Here is a 20971-nt window from a genome sequence, read left to right on the forward strand (position 1 = left end):
GTTCCACTTGAGCAAATCTGACCACATATGGAACAAACTTAAACTTGCGCCTTTTTTCAATGCTGATTTAAGAAAACAGAGAAGTGTGAAATATTTTTTTATGATCTCTGACTTGTGATGTCACACCAAATGTGTTTGATGGATCGCGGGAAAAGAGCAGGAATAGGCTTTGGTAGGCTACAGTCCAAGCTATGTCTTCCAATGGTGGGACTGCTGTCGGCATCCAAAGATGATCAATTTGAATAAACGCTTGGATGTAAGGGTGACAGCAGTTGTGTAGTCTACGGCGATACGGATATCACTTATTATTGATATCTACATAGGGCATTGATGTGAATCACACTGATCACACACTCTCTCATTTAGCTATTTAAGCCTTACCGATTGTGGTTGTTGTGGATGGCTGTTCACAAATCTAAATGTGCATTTGAACCCAATAATGGTTGAATTCAAGATGTTTAAACTGCCTATCAATCATTGTTTTGGAAACCAGTGGACAGCCAGTGAAAAATGCGCTCTTGCCACATCTGCATAGAGCGGATCCAAACCCATGGAATAAAAGTGGGGCTTTTATTGCTCAATTTAATTACATTTACATTTACATTTAAGTCATTTAGCAGACGCTCTTATCCAGAGCGACTTACAAATTGGTGCGTTCACCTTAAGACATCCAGTGGAACAGCCACTTTACAATAGTGCATCTAAATCTTTTAAGGGGGGTGAGAAGGATTACTTTATCCTATCCTAGGTATTCCTGAAAGAGGTGGGGTTTCAGGTGTCCCCGGAAGGTGGTGATTGACTCCGCTGTCCTGGCGTCGTGAGGGAGTTTGTTCCACCATTGGGGGGCCAGAGCAGCGAACAGTTTTGACTGGGCTGCGCGGGAACTGTACTTCCTCAGTGGTAGGGAGGCGAGCAGGCCAGAGGTGGATGAACGCAGTGCCCTTGTTTGGGTGTAGGGCCTGATCAGAGCCTGGAGGTACTGAGGTGCCGTTCCCCTCACAGCTCCGTAGGCAAGCACCATGGTCTTGTAGCGGATGCGAGCTTCAACTGGAAGCCAGTGGAGAGAGCGGAGGAGCGGGGTGACGTGAGAGAACTTGGGAAGGTTGAACACCAGACGGGCTGCGGCGTTCTGGATGAGTTGTAGGGGTTTAATGGCACAGGCAGGGAGCCCAGCCAACAGCGAGTTGCAGTAATCCAGACGGGAGATGACAAGTGCCTGGATTAGGACCTGCGCTGCTTCCTGTGTGAGGCAGGGTCGTACTCTGCGGATGTTGTAGAGCATGAACCTACAAGAACGGGCCACCGCCTTGATGTTAGTTGAGAACGACAGGGTGTTGTCCAGGATCACGCCAAGGTTCTTAGCGCTCTGGGAGGAGGACACAATGGAGTTGTCAACCGTGATGGCGAGATCATGGAATGGGCAGTCCTTCCCCGGGAGGAAGAGCAGCTCCGTCTTGCCGAGGTTCAGCTTGAGGTGGTGATCCGTCATCCACACTGGTATGTCTGCCAGACATGCAGAGATGCGATTCGCCACCTGGTCATCAGAAGGGGGAAAGGAGAAGATTAATTGTGTGTCGTCTGCATAGCAATGATAGGAGAGACCATGTGAGGTTATGACAGAGCCAAGTGACTTGGTGTATAGCGAGAATAGGAGAGGGCCTAGAACAGAGCCCTGGGGACGCCAGTGGTGAGAGCGCGTGGTGAGGAGACAGATTCTCGCCACGCCACCTGGTAGGAGCGACCTGTCAGGTAGGACGCAATCCAAGCGTGGGCCGCGCCGGAGATGCCCAACTCGGAGAGGGTGGAGAGGAGGATCTGATGGTTCACAGTATCGAAGGCAGCCGATAGGTCTAGAAGGATGAGAGCAGAGGAGAGAGAGTTAGCTTTAGCAGTGCGGAGGGCCTCCGTGATACAGAGAAGAGCAGTCTCAGTTGAATGACTAGTCTTGAAACCTGACTGATTTGGATCAAGAAGGTCATTCTGAGAGAGATAGCGGGAGAGCTGGCCAAGGACGGCACGTTCAAGAGTTTTGGAGAGAAAAGAAAGAAGGGATACTGGTCTGTAGTTGTTGACATCGGAGGGATCGAGTGTAGGTTTTTTCAGAAGGGGTGCAACTCTCGCTCTCTTGAAGACAGAAGGGACGTAGCCAGCGGTCAGGGATGAGTTGATGAGCGAGGTGAGGTAAGGGAGAAGGTCTCCGGAAATGGTCTGGAGAAGAGAGGAGGGAATAGGGTCAAGCGGGCAGGTTGTTGGGCGGCCGGCCGTCACAAGACGCGAGATTTCATCTGGAGAGAGAGGGGAGAAAGAGGTCAGAGCACAGGGTAGTAATTCATGCTGATAAAAAAAAGAATATCCCCAAGGGACACATGCTCACACTTGCACACTTTTGATAGACTTAAAGCGGCAATCTGTAGTTACTACATCCGTTTTTGGACTTATCAATTATTTTGATATCATGGATGGTCAGTCCTTGCATCCATAGCTCTGTCTATTAATCTGAGAGTGGTTATTGTTTCATCTGTGGATTTGCCCTTTAAACAGCTGAATGTTATTAAGATTTCAAAGTGTCACCAACAAAAAGGTTAACAATAGTCCTTTAACAAATGCAGGATATGGCATTCATTTTTCACATGTAAATAGCACTTTTCAGTAGAGCTCAAAGCATGCCATTCCATGAGCGCAGCATTGATTTTTCAACTCGAATCAATGAGTCCAATCAGTCCTCCATGACAACAAAACCATAAACAACAGAGTAGGGCTGGCTAATAAGTCCTTAGTTTTGGGGTCATGCTCAGGTAAAACAATTTAGCTAATCTATACTTCCATATTTTACAAGTCCTATTCTTCAAGACCAAGAATTTATTGGAATGACTGGAATTCTGATAGACTTTGGTTTTTAATGTAAAGATATAATTTAATCGTATTATTATATGTAGTAGAAAGCGATGGGTTAGAAGAAGCCTGCATAACCAACCCATAAAGTAACATTTAACATCCATATATGGCCAGCTATGTAAACTTTAACATAGATTTATCCTGCAATAGATGTTGTTCAATTGGTAACATATATTTTTCTCTTCATCTAATGCCTCTTGAAGGGAAAGTAATCTAAAAGTAACGGAATGTAATAAGATTACATTACTGAGTTTGGGTAATCCCACAATTCCATGACTGATTACAATTTTGGACAGGTAACTAGTTTGGGTAATTCCACAATTACATGACTGATTACAATTTTTGACAGGTAACTAGTAACTGTAACGGATTACATTTAGAAAGTAACCTACCCAACCCTGACTAAGTCTAACTAATCAAATGGGACCCAAACTAATGCGACCCAAACTGGGGGTTGCATGGGACAAGTAATTGCTTTTGACACAGATTATACATTATATTGACCATATAGTGGCCACTCTAACAATGAAAATACATTTTTAACATTTAAATGTATGGGTGTAGTGCTGCCAGAGCTCAGAGGAGCTGCGCTCCCTTACTTTTTTTCTATGACTCGAGAATACACGGTTAAACTATTTTGGGAAAATGAATGACACATTTTTTTTATTTTTTATTATATTTAACTAGGCCCTACCACAAAATTTCAATGAAAAACTATAGAATGATAAACGAAATTAATATGTAGCCTAAGTTAGGTAAATGGTGGTAGGTAAAAAATCTATACAAAAACAAATCACTGTGTCTGCCTAAAACTGCATGGACCCCTCTTGTGCAGTGGAACCCACAACGATATGTGGAACCCAGAACGATATGTGGAACCCAGAACGATGTGTGACCACTTGCTTAAGGCAATACCGTTTTGCAGAGGACACCCAAACCAGAGTGGCCACCGCAAAGCCCAAGAAGCCTGACCCTCTCTGGAAGTTGGTGTAGCCCTGTTTAGTATATTTAGCCTAGATTGGTATGTCAGTGTGGGCAATTGGAAATGTAAATTGGGTCAAGTTGGAGTTAAAAATGCATTTAGGTTCTAGTTTTCAGACGTGAATCTGTGGAGGGGAGAACGGCTCTTAATGAAATGCCACCGAACACCTGGAAACCATGTATTTGATACCATTACACTGATTCCGCTCCGGTCATTACCACAAGCCCGTTCTCCCCAATTAAGGTGCCACCAACCTCCTGTGGCGGGAATGCACCACACTAACAAGTAGATTTTATGTCTGTGCAATTCTACATTGTACTGATTTATGTTTACTACTTGGCCAAATGATTTGATCGCATTTTTTTATCTATGCAAATAAATTCTATGAATTAATAGTTCACTTCTCTGTTTTATTCTATTCTGTAATAGGGTATTCACGTGTTCAAGCTAGTCGAATCAACGCTTATTTATGATACAGCTTGTAAACTACACAATACAAGGAAATGCCTACTTGCAATAAAGCTCTCCTTGCAAACACTGCAATGATATTAAGCGGTAGGCTATTTGTATTTACCTACAAATATCTATGCCACATAGCCTAGTTGTAGGCCTACTGCAAATTATTGTTGTATGTTCCTGAACTGGCCGAATGGCAGAGCTATCCTTCAACTATTCTTCAGCATCACAATTTGGGTAAACTTCTTTCATTAACGTCATTACGCAATCCTGGCTCTGTCCTTTCAGCACCTTTCGGGTTAAAACGTTCTTTCAGTCCTTTCGCTTACAATGCAATTTCATCCAGATCTGTTGCCTACGCCTTTAATAGTCATACTCATCACTTATTATTAGTGTTATTACAAATAGATTATCTGTTCTAACAATGTTGCTCGTTTAGTAAAGTTATATCAAAGAATCAACGTCTCGCAAGATTGAAATGATTCATTTGCATGTTACATAACCAAATATAATAACATAAAATAGTAGGGCTATAACATTACTGCTACACCAAAAACACCTCATTTCTAATTAGATTTTAGGATGGTTAGTAGCTGAAGCTGAATAGGCTAGTCACATGTATTTTCTCATGCGTCAAAACTCAACAGAGCACCCCTTTCGGCAGAATATATGCTTTGATTGACAGAAATAACCAAAAAAAGGCTAATAGTCTGTTAGCACAATCTTTTCAAATTCACTCATTCAAGAAGATCTAAATACATATTGCCGTGAACCTGATTGAGATCAATTCTAGCCTTTAGTTATCTGTCAGATAGAAATATGAGGTGGCGATTATTACTGTCCAACAGATTTTGTTTGTATGGAAAGGTTTTGTAGCCTCTCGTTTCAGAAGTAAATGAACTTGGCTAGGTTTCGCCAGTTGATTTAAAGTTAGACAGATAGCTGGCCAAAAGTTGGCTAATGTTAGCTTTTCTTTTTGCCTCAATCACACTAAACCAGAACCAGAATCAAACGTTGAAACAATCAGCCAAACGATTTAATATGGATTTTCTGACTTTTTTTCCAGTGCAATGTGAGTTTTATTAGGCAGTGTTGCAATGAAATGTTATTGATCTGTCAGTTTCCCTAGCTAGTTCTCAACTTTTCACACTGACACAGTAATAAACAGCTCTAACGTTGCAGGCTTCAATGTCATGGTGTATGTGAAGCCTGAAATGATAGAGCTTTTTATTACTTTTGGCAAGGTCTCTCTCTAACTGTACATAAACTGGCGAAAGCTATCCAAGTTCATTTACTTCCTGAAACGGAACAAAACAAAGGCTACAAATATCACTTTCTGACAGATAACTAGAGGCTAGAGGCTGACCTGGCTGTGTTATTCATTCACCTCAGTCGAGAGGGGATAAAACATTAGATAACGTTACATGTCAGTTACGATACTCGCTCAGCACTGCGAATAAACATAGTTATGTTTTTTTAATGTTACGTTAAACAGCAGTTACCTTGTCAACTAAATAGTAGGGGGGGGGGGGGGGGGGCAAAAATGCTATTTCTCAATGTGTGTGGGACATGACCCCCGTCCTCAGTGAAAGTTATGCCCGTCATATCTACAGTTGAAGTCGGGAAGTTTACATACACCTTAGCCAAATACATGTAAACTCAGTTTTTCACAATTACTGACATTCAATCCTCGTAAAAATCCCTGTTTTAGGTCAGTTAGGATAACCACTTTATTTTAAGAATGTGAAATGTCAGAATAATAGAGAGAATTATTTATTTCAGCTTTTATTTCTTTCAAAGTTTACATCATTCACATTTATTTATAAAGTCCTTCTTACGTCAGCTGGTGTCACAAAGTGCTGTACAGAAACCCAGCCTAAAACTCCAAACAGCAAGCAAGTAATGCAGGTGTAGAAGCACGGTGGCTAGGAAAAACTCCCTAGAAAGGCCAGAAACTAAGAAGAAACCTAGAGAGGAACCAGGCTATGAGGGGGAACCCGGCTACATATACTCAATTAGTACTTGGTAGCATTGCCTTTAAATGGTTTAACTTGGGTCAAATGTTTCGGGTAGCCTTCCACAAGATTCCCACAATAAATTGGGTGAATTTTGGCCCATTCCTCCTGACAGAGCTGGTGTAACTGAGTCAGGTTTGTAGGCCTCCTTGCTCGCACACTCTTTTTCAGTTCCGCCCACAAATGTTCTATAGGATTGAGGTCAGGGCTTTGTGATGGCCACTCCAATACCTTGACTTTGTTGTCCTTAAGCCATTTTGCAACAACTGTAGAAGAATGCTTGTCCATTTGGAAGACCCATTTGCAACCAAGCTTTAACTTCGTGACTGATGTCTTGAGATGTTGCTTCAATATATCCACCTAATTGTCCTTCCTCATGCCATTAATTTTGTGAAGTGCACCTGTCCCTCCTGCAGCAAAGCACCCCCACAACATGATGCTGCCACCACCGTGCTTCACGGTTGGGATGGTGTTCTTCGGCTTGCAAGCCTCCTCCTTTTTCCTCCAAACATAACAATGGTCATTATGGCCAAAAAGTATGATCTTTGTCCCCATGTGCAACTGCAAACCGTAGTCTGGCTTTTTTATGGCGGTTTTGGAGCAGTGGCTTCTTCCTTGCTGGGCGGCCTTCCGGGTTATGTCGATATTGGACTCGTTTTACTGTGGATATAGATATTTCTGTACCTGTGTCCTCCAGCATCTTCACAAGGTCCTTTGCTGTTGTTCTGGGATTGATTTGCAACATTTACCTCTAGGAGACAGAACGCGGTATGACGGCTGCGTAGTCCCATGGTATTTATACTTGCATACTATTGCTTGTACAGATGACCAGGGTCCCTTCAGGTGTTTGGAAATTGTTCCCAAGGATGAACCAGACTTGTGGTCTACACATTTTTTTCTGATTTTGGCTGATTTCTTTAGATTTTCAAATGATGTCAAGCAAAGAGGCACTGAGTTTGAAGGTAGGCCTTGAAATACATCCACCAGAAGCCCACTGGAATTGTGATACAATGAATTATAAGTGAAATAAATTGTCTGTATACAATTTTTTGAAAAATGACTTGTGTCATGCACACAGTAGATGTCCTAACTGACTTGCCAAAACTATAGTTAACAAGAAATTTGGGGAGTGGTTGAAAAAGGAGTTTTAATGACTCCAACCTAAGTGTATGTAAACTTCCGACTTCAACTGTATATATTGCTACAACTCGGGAAAGCATGAAGTTTATTAGGCTACTGATGAAATAAGTTATGAACTTCATAGGATGGTGAAAGTGCATTGTGATGAGCTTGGGAGTGGTTATAAACTACCCCAAAACAGGATAAAAGTCCAAGGTTTTTAGCAAAACAGAAAATTCTGACTCAAAAATCACAAATCATTTTTATTGAAAGACTAGTACAAAAAAAGTACATCATGTATAAAACACAAAACATTGCTTTGTCTAGATCTAACTTGGTAAATAAATGCAATTGCATAGCTACAATACATGCATGAAGCACTAAAGCAAAGATTCGACTTGCAGGTCATATGCAACATTACAGGGCAAAGATGAGAGGAAAGTAAAATTGGAATATAGGCTACCTCAAATCATTGAAATTCATAGTTCAACAGGCTGGATACCTGATACAAAGATACAGGTCCAATCAAATTCTTGTACAGTATATTACATAATAAATTACTACACATTAATGTTGATAAAATAGTATTGTTCCCAATAATTCACAAATACTGTTAATTGTGAATTTCAGACTAGACTGATTGCTTAAGAACTACATTAAATGCTAACCATATCACAGAACTTTAAATGTGAAATCGAAGTTATTACATAGTGAGAAACCAGCATTTGAATAGTCACATGGGGAAAATGCACAAATACAAATCAAAGTTTATTAGTCACATACTTTGCAGACAAACAAACAGTGAAATGCTTATTTATGGGTCCTTTTCCAACAATGCAGAGATAAAATAAGAAAAAAATAAATAGTGACGAGGAATAAATACAGTGAATAACAAATAAAATAAACATGGCTGTATATAGGGAGTAGAAAATAACAGCTATAACTGTATACAGGAAGTACCAGTACTGAGTCAATATGAAATAAATAACATTTAATTAGAAAGCCCTCAACCCCCCCATTGAAATATGTCCATATACATACAATCTTCCCTATAGTATGGATAATTAAAAACAGATTTTAGTGTCCTTTTTATACCACTCAAGTTACAAATAAATGACTAAATAACCTGTTTTGCATTTGAAATGGAATTAATTTAAGTGTGCTTTGGTTTTTGTTTGATAATGTAGGCTAGTATATAGTAGTTGCTTAACTAACCAAGGAATGATGAATTCTAAGTTTGAACATGATAGTAAGGTCCTCAAAAGTATAAAATGCCTAAATAACGATCAATAGAATTGACATATGTATCATAAAGTTTCAATTATATGGAAGTCCTGCAGACAAAAGACAAATAGAATATAAAAAGAAAAGATAACAATTCCCCAGAATAAAAAAACAAACAGTTTTTGACAACAGGGGGGACAGATAGAGTTGTGCTCATGTGGGTTATTTCATTGCATCGTAGGTCTAAGTTGTTGCAGTAGATCCACTGTGTGTGTGGTAATGACAATCATGTCCCATTATTGACAGTAATAACCAAAAAGGTATCCAGCCAGGCCTCCAGGAGGAATATTTCACGATCTGAACAGGTTACTATTGCATTTGCTGATTTATAATATGGTGAAGACATTTTTTATATGTAATATATAAATAAAAAATACTTTGGGGCATTGGGTCTGGAAAAAAAAGAGTAATATGCTTTTAAGGCCATGAAATAGCGTATTTGACTCATGCATCTGATCTACAGATCTTCTGGATGAGAGGGGTTATTTCTTCGGCATTTATGCAAAGCACACTAGTGTTGCTTTACTTCCTTTTGAAAACCTTAGGCCTCCGTTGCAAACGTTAACATAATAAGCTGGAGAAAACGCAAACTACCTATCTAGCACTAACTATTGCCTTAAAGGGGACATTTCACCATTTTCAACTTCATATTCATCATCTCCACCACCCAAACATCAACATACTATATATATAAAACAGCCCATTTCTATATTTTGTAGTAACAAAAGATGAGGACATCATTCGGGAAACACTTTAGAAATTGATAGCGTTCCTCAGCCTAGGCGTTGTTGACACCAGCCAGATCTTACAACACCTGGATAGGTATTTTACGTATCAGCTAACCACATAATAATAATAATAATAAACCATTTAGAAGATCCTTTTATATGTGGGTGGCCTCAGTGGGAATGGAACCCATGATATTTGGTATTGTAAACAACTTGCTCTACCAATTGAGCCACCACCTATGTTATAGCAATCTGTCTATGTCACAGTTGCTATAATGGCATGCAACCATTGGTTGATGCATGCAACGTCTGAGCAGGAGCATCACCTGGTCAAAATTACCAACTCATAATTGGTTAAAATGACATGATGCACACCAGATGACATCATCTAGAATAATATATTTTCTGGTGTGCATCTTTTTGATTACACAACACAAAAAACACAGTTTACACACCGGTGCTGGAGATGATGAATATGAAGTTTCAATTTGAACAATTTGAACATTTTCCCTTAATATCATCCCTAAGTACCAACACTGACAAAACACTAGCACTGCCTTCCCTCACTAAATTAAGGCTGGTGTATTGGCTGTTGGTGCTGTGAACAGGCTCTCGATCGTGGCCCATATAGAAATACATACAGGCCCATATATACAGAATAGATAAATATAGTGTGAATGTGTTTCACAATAATACAAGTGCTACTGTACAGCTGTTACCTGTTAATTAAGGTATTCTGCCGATCAGTCAAAACTACAGCATTTTATGTCAAGGAGAAAAACACCAAGAGAGGTGTCCGGGTTGTGTTCATAAGGCACCAAACGGAAGAAAATGGATTTGCAACACGGAGTGGACTACACGGACTTGCCCAATAATAAATGCTCATTTTCCATTGCAAAACGTTTTCAAACATTTTCCGTTGCATGCCCAAGCCTAATGAAGACTAACCCAGGACAATACTAGGTACAACAAGACCAGATGAATTGGGGAAAAACTAGTCCATATGCCTCAGTCAGTCTATAAGTTACCAAACAAACAAAACGACGGGATTCAGCTGCTCGCTGACTAAAGGCAATCAGCGGTAACTTCTTGTAAGAGCTTGTAAACCAGAAGCATTCCGTAGGCTTCCTCAAAGATGCTCACACTGTGGTGCAATATCGCCAGTCTTCCTCCTCAACCTCCACTTTGGTCTGAGATGTTGTCATGATGACCTGTAGCTGAGGACTCTCTGAGCTCTCCTGGCTGTTTGACCTCACCACCTCGTCTTCCTTCCTCACCACCACCTCCTCCACCACTTCTGCCTCTTCCACAACCTCCTCCTGCCGCTGCTGTTTCTTGCGGCAGCAGGGCTTGAAGAGGTGAGGGTCGATGAGTACCTCCCCAAAGCGGCCCTTGTAGATGATCCCACAACACACCTTCTGCCTGGAGGAGAAGCAAAGGAACATGAGATTATTCATGTAATACTGATACAGTTTATGCAGCCATACAAGATTTGGTCAATTATTGTTACAGTGACGAATGCATATGTGCATACAAAATAAATTAAGTCTTAGATTGTTCATGTTTCCTTTTTTTCCTATTTCTCTCTTGTCTGAGTACCAAAGCATCTGGTGAAGATGAACAAGGACACTTCCAGGCTGGATATTACAGACACAGTGTTTTGATTGGAGGGGACTGCGGCCTTACCTCTTCCAGTAGGTGAGGTCCAGGAAGGAGAAGACAGGGGAGCGGCTGGAGCCTGGGGAGAGCTCTGTGTCAGAGCCCTCATCTGAAGGGTTGCTGTAGCTGGGAGACTGGGCCGGGGAGGCACTGGACGTGGTGCTGTGGGCATCAGAGTCTGGAGGAGGGAGGGGTAGAACCATAGATGTAGAAGGCTATGCTGTAGTGTACATCATTAGGTAGACTGAAGAAGGTGTTCGTTCAGATTGGTAAAATCTCACAAAATGTTTGAATCTCAACATTCCAGATTATGTAGATATTTAGGCTACGTTATAAAGATACTTGTGAAATGAAAAAATATATTGTCTGGCTCAGTGCCTCAACCTCTGAAAAGCACTGAGATTAGGTGTTACGGTTGCATTAATCTATTACTGAATTAGCAAAGCGGACCTAAAAGTGGTCAAACCTTAATATGTTTATGGGGCACTGTGAACAGGACTTACTGTTCCTCTTTAGCTCTTTCTGCAGTCGGCTGATCTGGATTGGCATGGCTCTCTTGGAGAGGGACTTCCGTTTCTTTGGCCTGGAGGAAATCTTTAGGCTGGGGCCTCCTCGGGCATCAACCACCTAGGATAGGATAGAAGAAAAGAAAATTGAAGACATTTCCAACAGGCAGGTGAGTTGTGAGGAGCAGATATGGACAACAAATGTGGAGCTTACGTGATTCCAGTTTTTCTTAGACCCCACTGGGAGTTTCTTACATCGTTTCACCAGGAGTACACAGGCATTGCAGATTTCTCCAGACCGAGTTTCACATAATCTACATGTGGGGAAAACATGTGAAATATGGGTTAAGCAGGACCATGTGAACAATGTAAATATTACAGATGTTCATAATGACATTACATTTGGCTTTACCAGGAGGAACACAATTTCTGACCATTTTACAGTATTTCACATGTAGCTGTCCACTCATTAGGGATAATAATATTTTGTTAATTTTCAGAGTGTGTTTGTGAGGCAGCAGTCCACCGATTTCCTGCACAGGCCCCATGCATAATTATGCACTGAGTGCTATGGAAACAGAACTCAATGCTGATATTTTATTGACTGCTTAGTTTATTATTATTTTTGACTGCTTTTAGTTTTTATTTTATGTTTTACAACGCCTGCAGTCATTCTACTTTTGCAAGAATGCATAGATGTCGAAATCTGCTATAAGGGCGCGGTAACTGTCAGAAATCCTTGCTTACCCGAAACAGCTCGTGAAGTCATTCTCGTACCGCTTGCTATCCGTGAAGCGTGAGCTGGAGGACTTGGCGCGGCAGATGCAACAGCCGTCTAAACTCCGGTACATCTTTGGCTTGTGAAAGCCAAACATCTGTTTTCAAAAACACAAAACAGCAAAGGCATTTGCAGTTTAATAAAATAAAAATGGTACAAATCATTATGAAAGGAAATGGCCTATAATAAGATGGTCAATTTTATGGTCAATTTTGTTCAAAAGTTATTTATTTGCAAAAGATTCAGCCTGTGTACCAACCAGCGGAACAGGTTACAACTTCAATATTTTTTCCCCTCCATATAGGCTAACTATTGTAATAATGGTTGATAGACATTCAATCATTTTCAGACGTCTCGAGCGTTAAATACATTTTAAATTAAAAGAAAAAATAACGCGCAGCAGATGAAAGTGAGCATCTTGCCATGCCCTGACCCAAAAGGAGCGAATATAGGTCAGCTGTCTGTCTGCCTGTCATACAGATAATGTCACCCTGCTGCCGCGCTCATATCGTCTTCGGAGATTTGCATTGCATAGTTGCCGCAGCGTTATGGCCAAATATCCTTAGCTAGGACAAAATTGTAAACTCTAGTTGGATGCTAGAAGACAAGACGCACCGACGCAGTAAATTGAATAAACTTAGCTCATGCCTTGGTTATCTGACCTGCTGCTTGTGTGAATACCTCGTGGTGCAAGAAACGTGAAGAAAATTTGGAAGAACGGGTTATTTCTCATTTGCATTTAAATGAGAAGTATATATTACGTTGCCATGCAAAACCTATCACGATGCTTGGAATCCTTCAAAATAATCATGCGGCAAAACCGTGAGCCGCGCCCCCTACAGTCTACTTGTTTTGCCATATAAGTGGCAGTCCTTCGGGTCTCTTGACAGTGCAGTGGCACAACCAGACAGTAGCAGGATAATACAGTACGTGACGTAACTCTACATGGCAACAGACTTCAAAGTCGGAGAGGGGGTGTGTATGTGGAGGAGGGGGACAGAGGAGTGTGTGTGGAGGAGGGGGACAGGGTGTGTGTGGTGGAGGGGGGACAGGGTGTGTGTGTGTGGAGGAGGGGGACAGGGTGTGTGTGTGTGGAGGAGGGGGACAGGGTGTGTGTGTGTGGAGGAGGGGGACAGGGTGTGTGGAGGAGGGGGACAGGGGGTGTGTGTGGAGGAGGGGGACAGGAGGGTGTGTGTGTGTGTGGAGGAGGAGGCCAGGGGGTGTGTGTGTGGAGGAGGAGGCCAGGGGGTGTGTGTGTGGAGGAGGAGGCCAGGGGGTGTGTGAGGGAGGAATGGAGCTTGTGATATTTAGAATTTTAAAGTTGTAAAACCGACTAACATCGTTTCATTAAAAACGGCCTGTTTAAAAACGAGACGGTCGTGATGAAAAATAACCTTAGCACCGAAGAAAGACTACTGTAAATCGATACGTTCCCCGCCCACTTTACACGAGGAAGCATGCCACAAGAGCAGCCTCATGCGCACCCATTTTAACTGAACCTTTCAACCCACCGTCTGAGTCCATAAACTCGATTATGTCATTGACACAACCGCATTATCAAACTTTTTACATAAAAACAACACAGTCCTCTCTAAAACGAGACATTTTTTGCTTTGGAATAGTCGTGTAATGTGATCTTTAGGCTACACATTGTTATTCAGGTGACGTCGCGTCACTGGCCAGTGCAACTCCAAACACCAAATGCGCACGAAGTTCAAAGCTTCGGTTTTTAACAGTGACAACGTAGGTCTACGTCAATTATTTTAAATTGTGGTTTAATCTTGCTATCATTTTTAGTTCGTCGCTATCATTTGTTTAGGCTACTACTTGTTTTGTGATAGATGCATCCGTGTTGACACAGAGCAATCGCCCGCGTGTTGAAAGCGCACCATCTCGGGTAGGAATGGCAGGCATGATGGGGTCTCGAACTTGGGTATTACTTACGTCGGTAAGCAGTCGAATAAATAGCGGAACATGCACATTTCAACATTGCAAACGAAGTGTACTCGGAGGCTAGGAATCCACATATTAAGAATCACAACTAAAAACGAATTAATCGGGAAGACACCATTACAACGCACTATATAACTCGAAATAATGGGGATAAAATACCTAGGCCTAAATCTGTTGTTCACCCATTTTTTATGTTGCAGACTGGGTTTATTTAGTTCACCTCCAGAAGTCAACAAACAGGCATATTACTGCAGTCGTTTCATTCCCATTTAAACTAGCCTATTAAATCCGGTATATTAAAAAAAGTTAAAAACGAATAAATAGGCTAGGCTTATAGGCCAATTAATTCTGTTTTTCGAACTGTGAAAATCGATGTTAATTGTTCGCCTTGTCAAGTGACCAAAACAACTCGGAGCTTGCTGGTTTCGAAGCCTACAATAGCCAAGCAAACTGACCAAAAAATGTTGCACATTTTGAGAAGCCTAGACCTGAACATTAGCCAACACAATTCTTACCTTAAATGCAAGTCGAACGTAGCTGATACAAATTAATAACCTTGAACACGCGTCGTTACAATGTTGCCGAACTACTCTCACAATTCCACAGCATCGAGATACCGTTCTCTCTTGTTGATGTCTAGCTCGCTGTGTATGGGACTTGGTAGTTGTGGACTCAGTGCGCGTGCGCCCCATCCACGCCTCCATTTTCTGACTTTCTTCAATCAACCTGATTTGCATAAACGGCTGACGTTTCATCGCGTTTGCACTCTGCTGGCGTTATGAGGATGGGAGCATTGCGCGGGAACAGGGGGCTCGTCTTTCGTTGCTATGGCACGTTGAAGAATGTAAGCAAAGAGGCGGAGACAGTCTTTTACTATGGAACGCCAGATGGCTTGTTAAAATGCATTCGCTTGAGTAATGGCCGTTATAACAAAACATTAGTAACTGGATTTAGGTCTCGTTTAGTGGACAAGGACTCGTGTAGCTGGGTAACTCCAACATACATTTATTTAAAAGTGAGAACCACTCACTGACATCTGACTTTTTATCAAATCAAATTGTATTGGTATGCATGCGGGTGTAGCGAAACGCTTGTGTTCCTAGCTCCAAAAGTGCAGTAATTTTAAAAAAGACAACTTTTTTTTACTCCAGTTATTTAAAAACCTCTTAAGGATCCCCCTTTTCAAAACATGTTCACCTAAAATGACATACCCAACTCTGACTGCCTGTAGCTCAGGACCTTAAGCAAGGATATGCATATTATTGATACCATTTGAAAGGAAACACTTTGAAGTTTGTGGAAATGCGAAATGAATGTAGGAGAATATAACACTTTAGATCTGGTAAAAGATAATACAAATAAAAAAACATGCGTTTTTTTTGTATTTTTTTGTACCATCATCTTGTAAATGCAAGAGAAAGGCCATAATATATTATTCCAGCCCAGGCGCAATTTAGACTTTGGCCACTAGATGGTGTATGTACAAAGTTTTAGACGGATACAATGAACCATTGAAATTCTGTTCAAAATCTATCAAGACTGCCCAAATGTGCCTAATTGGTTTATTAATAACTTTTCAAGTTCATAACTGTGCACTCTCCTCAAACAATAGCATGGTATTATTTCACTGTAATAGCTACTGTAAATTAGACAGTGCAGGTAGATTAACAATAATTTAAGCTTTCTGCCAATATCAGATAATGTCAGGATTTGTGAAAAAGTATAAATGTATTTGGCTAAGGTGTATGTAAACTTCCAACATCAACTGTACATTTTTTGATGCATGCCAGAAAAGCCACAACACAACACTAAACAATACATTAATTGCACTATAACAGTGACAAACGGTACCCACAAACTGTTAGAGGCTACATAAGCTGTCCCAACAGCAGAGTCCAAACAGCAGTCCCAACACCTTACCACTGCTACACTTGGCTATCAATAGAGCCTTGTCTGGCAGTGAAACAGTTCATTCAGCCTAATTTACTGCCTTTTAAAAGAACATCGCTGATATGGCTGACTTGCTTAAACAAATTTGGTTTCTATTGATAATTGAGATGGACAAACTGTGTCATAAGAGGACGACGAGTGGATAAGAGGAAATCCTTAATTTCGATGAAGACATTAATGAGCGGGCTACGACGGATGTAGTCAACATAACTATTTTTTCGGCATTTTTTAAATGTAGTGACAGAATTCAGAAATGGGCCGTTCTTACAGTATTCTCCCTGTAGACCAAGTCAGAACGATATGATACATAATTGGGGGCATATAAGCAGACAATGAAAGCTCTTACAATATTTGATGATGACATTTCTCTAAAACAGGCTATAGGCTACATGTGCACCACCATGTCAGAACAGTAGGCTAAGTTATGAGGGGAAATGGGACCAAATTATTATGGTGAGGAACAGGGGCTACTAACACCTTACTACACAACATTAGTATTTCTTTCTTAGCTACAGTATACATGTCTCCCTGGCATATTACATCATTAATGCAGCAGCATACAATACATTTTTGGACTCACCTTGTTGTGCTGTGCTCACTTTAACAGGAATGTGCCGCAGCAGTCCTGGTGGGCAAATTTTGTCATCAAAGTCTAGCATTTTTGGACTCACCTTGTGTCACACCCTGATCAGTTTCACCTGTCCTCGTTATTGTCTCCACCCCTTCCAGGTGTCGCTTGTTTTCCCCAGTGTATTTATCCCTGTGTTTCCTGTCTCTCTGTGCCAGTTTGTCTCGTATGTTAGTTGAGTAAACCAGCATGTTTTTCCCCATACTCCCTTTTCTGTTCTCTTTGGATTGTCCTCCTGGTTTTGATGCCTGCCCGACTCTGAACTTCTTTCCCGCCTGTCTAATCATCCTGCCTGGCCTCACCTTGATTCTGCCTGCCTGTACCTTTTGGACTCTGAACTGGTTTTGACCCTTTTGCCTGTCCACGACCATTCTCTTGCCTTCCCCTATTGGATTGATACATATTGTAAGACTCCAACCATCTGCCTCCTGTGTCTGCATCAGGGTCTAGCCTTGTGTCATGATACCTTGTTGTACTGTGCTCACTTGAACAGGACAGTGGTGAGGCGGGCTTTCGTGAGCAGATTTTGTCATCAAAATTTGTCATCAAAATCGGTCATTCTCTGGATTTATGGAGCTTTCAATATAACTGGGAACTCTGGGGGGGGGGGGGGTTGAATCATGAGGATCACTGACATCATGATTCAGGTTGAAGCTCTAGAAAGAGGCCAGAGTTCCTGACTTGGAATTCTGAGTTGGATGACCATTAGAAATATATTTTCCCAGTCTGAGTTTTTTTTTTTTTTAAGAGTTCCCAGTTGTCTTGAACTCACTGAACTCATTCCCCAGTATAATTGTTTATATCCTTTGGTCTGATGAGTCCAAATTTGAGATTTTTGGTTCCAACTGCCGTGTCTTTGTGAGACGCAGAGTAGGTGAACGGATGATCTTTGTGAAGCATGGAGGATGAGGTGTGAGGGTGCTTGGCTGGTGACCGTGTCAGTGATTTATTTACAATTCAAGGCACCCTTAACCATAATGGCTACCACAGCATTCTGCAACGATATGCCATCCCAACTGGTTTGCACTCAGCGGGACTACCATTTGTTTTTCAACAAGACAATGACCCAACACACCTCCAGGCAGTGTAAGGGTTATTTGTGTAAGGGCTATAAGAAGGAGAGGGATGGAGTGCTAGTGATGGAGTGCTGCATCACATGACCTGGCCTCCACAATCATCTGACCTCAACCCAATTGAGATTGTTTTGTGATGAGTTGGACCGCAGAGTGAAGGAAAAGCAGCCAACAAGTTTGCATTTGTGGGAACTCCTTCAAGACTGTTAGAAAAGTATTCCAGGTGAAGCTGGTTGAGAGAATGCCAAGTGTGTAAAGCTGTCAAGGCAAAGGGTGGCTACTTTGAAGAATCTCAAATATAACATATGTTTTGATTTATGTAACACCTTTTTGGTTACTAAGTTATTCCATATGTGTTATTTCATAGTTTTGATGTTTTCTCTATTATTCTACAACCTAGAAAATAGTAAAAATAAAGAAAAACCCTTGAATGAGTAGGTGTGTCCAAACCTTTGACTGGTACTGTATATGTAACAAAATAAGCTGTAGAAACAAAATAGCTATTGTTTTGTCCTCCAAAGAGGTGGATGGGTTAAAAAAAAAAAAAAAAAAACATTAAAAAAACACGTATTCCTCAAGTATAATTTCAGGTAATTAAAAAAAAAAGTAAATTCCAGAGGTGGCCAACCTTGCTACCATGATCCCTGATCCAGCCCGGCAATAGCACAGTTGATTATCAACTAATTATGTGTGATAAGGTGTGTTAGTGCTGGGCTGGAACAGAAGCCTGTACACCCAGCGCGGTTGGCCTGCTCCAGTTGTAATAGGTTTATACATTGTGTGTGACTTTTAAACTGTATTTTTGTTCACAACATTTGCTAACATAAGTACACATATAAACCATGGTATACAAGGATGTACCCTTATTCTCTTGAGACAGTCATTGGGACCTCTTCATCTGCAGACAGGGTTTCACAGAAAAAATCACAATGAAACAGGCTTCATTGTACTTTAATTAGACAGCACTGAATGTTATGTTGCTATATCTCTGTCCTCAGTTTTTTTCTCGCTAGGGACCTGAACTGAAGAATATTTTCATTATTCCTCCCACAAAGGTACCTGCCCTTTCCAGAGTAGCCTACTCTCTCCCTTCTCTGACAGCTGGAGCTTCTAATTCTTTCACCCTCTTCCATGGCTTTTAGCTAGCTAGCTGCCTAGCTACAAATGCATTTCGAGTTTGCGTTTTTAATTTCTAATGATAAATACATTAGGATAGCTAGCTATAGCTAATATGAAGTTAGCTAGCTGGTGATATTTAATTCACTTAGCTAGCTATACAATATGTCAATTATGTTAGCAGCTCCTGTCAAAAATGTTATCATATTACTCCAGTGCTAGCCTCTCTACACTGGCTTCCTGTTAAGGAAAGGGCTGATTTCTAGGTTTTACTGCTAACTTACAAAGCATTACATGGGCTTGCTCCTACCTATCTTTCCGATTTGGTCCTGTCGTACATACCTACATGTTCGCTACGGTCACAAGACGCAGGCCTCCTTATTGTCCCAAGAATTTCTAAGCAAACAGCTGGAGGCAGGGCTTTCTCCTGTAGAGCTCCATTTTTATGGAATGGTCTGCCTACCCATGTGAGAGACGCAGACTCGGTCTCAACCTTTAAGTCTTTACTGAAGACTCATCTCTTCAGTGGGTCATATGATTGAGTGTAGTCTGGCCAAGGAGTGGGAAGGTGAACGGAAAGGCTCTGGAGCAACGAACCGCCATTGCTGTCTCTGCCTGGCCGGTTCCCCTCTTTCCACTGGGATTCTCTGCCTCTAACCCTATTACAGGGGCTGAGTCACTGGCTTGCTGGGGCTCTCTCATGCCGTCCCTGGAAGGGGTGCGTCACCTGAGTGGGTTGATTCACTGATGTGGTCATCCTGTCTGGGTTGGCGCCCCCCCTTGGGTTGTGCCATGGCGGAGATCTTTGTGGGCTATACTCAGCCTTGTCTCATGGTAAGTTGGTGGTTGAAGATATCCCTCTAGTGGTGTGGGGGCTGTGCTTTGGCAAAGTGGGTGGGGTTATATCCTTCCTGTTTGGCCCTGTCCGGGGGTGTCCTCGGATGGGGCTACAGTGTCTCCTGACCCCTCCTGTCTCAGCCTCCAGTATTTATGCTGCAGTAGTTTATGTGTCGGGGGGCTAGGGTTAGTTTGTTATATCTGGAGTACTTCTCCTGTCCTATTCGGTGTCCTGTGTGAATCTAAGTGTGCGTTCTCTAATTCTCTCCTTCTCTCTTTCTTTCTCTCTCTCGGAGGACCTGAGCCCTAGGACCATGCCCCAGGACTACCTGACATGATGACTCCTTGCTGTCCCCAGTCCACCTGGCTGTGCTGCTGCTCCAGTTTCAACTGTTCTACCTTATTATTATTCGACCATGCTGGTCATTTATGAACATTTGAACATCTTGGCCATGTTCTGTTATAATCTCCACCCGGCACAGCCAAAAGAGGACTGGCCACCCCACATAGCTTGGTTCCTCTCTAGGTTTCTTCCTAGGTTTTGGCCTTTCTAGGGAGTTTTTCCTAGCCACCGTGCTTCTACACCTACCCCCTTGTATATAGCCAAGCTATCTTACTCATTGTGTATTTATTCCTTATTATAATTTTTTTTTTTAAGTTTTTGCATTATTGAAGTAAGCATTTCACTGTTACTCTACACATGTTGTTCACGAAGCATGTGACATTTGATTTGATTGAACCCCCTCCATGTCATCTAACTATCGCCAGCACGAACAAATATTTTGGTGTTTACCGAGTATATCATGCACAAATAATAATTAGTATGCTTTGCTTATCTGATTGATCATACCTTTCTTGTACTTATATTGTATTTTTTTGCGGTGGGGTTTTCATATAAGCCCTTTTGGGATTCCAACTCACCTGCACACCGTTTTCACCAGTTTGCATCTGGGCTGTTGTAGGGCAGCCCCCGAAGTGACTCTTAGATTTAT

General features: G+C 41.6%; 1 protein-coding gene across 2 annotated transcripts; it reads right to left on the reverse strand.

Moving 5' to 3' along the window:
• Positions 1-7717: 7717 nt before the first annotated feature.
• LOC115134494 (SIN3-HDAC complex-associated factor-like) lies at positions 7718-16966 on the reverse strand. 2 transcript variants are annotated; one of them, XM_029668522.2, is made up of 6 exons: positions 16906-16966; positions 12392-12519; positions 11859-11958; positions 11642-11765; positions 11166-11316; positions 7718-10901 (listed from the first exon to the last, which is right to left on the reverse strand). In XM_029668522.2, the coding sequence occupies exons 2-6, from the start codon at positions 12517-12519 to the stop codon at positions 10619-10621; spliced, it is 786 nt and encodes a 261-aa protein (XP_029524382.1). In that variant the 5' UTR covers positions 16906-16966; the 3' UTR covers positions 7718-10618. The 2 variants fall into 2 exon arrangements, with proteins under 2 accessions (XP_029524382.1, XP_029524380.2); XM_029668520.2 differs by lacking the exon at positions 16906-16966 and adding an exon at positions 14891-15094.
• Positions 16967-20971: the final 4005 nt, after the last annotated feature.

This window comes from Oncorhynchus nerka, linkage group LG9a (genome assembly GCF_034236695.1).
Source record: "Oncorhynchus nerka isolate Pitt River linkage group LG9a, Oner_Uvic_2.0, whole genome shotgun sequence".
Lineage (NCBI taxonomy): Eukaryota > Metazoa > Chordata > Actinopteri > Salmoniformes > Salmonidae > Oncorhynchus > Oncorhynchus nerka.

Bases quoted from the DNA above. Each gene is read 5' to 3' on its own strand.
- LOC115134494 (XM_029668520.2), bottom strand. From the start codon at position 15,079: ATGGAGGCGTGGATGGGGCGCACGCGCACTGAGTCCACAACTACCAAG. The intron at 11,959-12,391 runs GTAAGCAAGGAT...CCCCACATGTAG, and splicing joins GACTTCACGAGCTGTTTCGG to ATTATGTGAAACTCGGTCTG. The intron at 11,766-11,858 runs GTAAGCTCCACA...ATCCTATCCTAG, and splicing joins CTAAGAAAAACTGGAATCAC to GTGGTTGATGCCCGAGGAGG.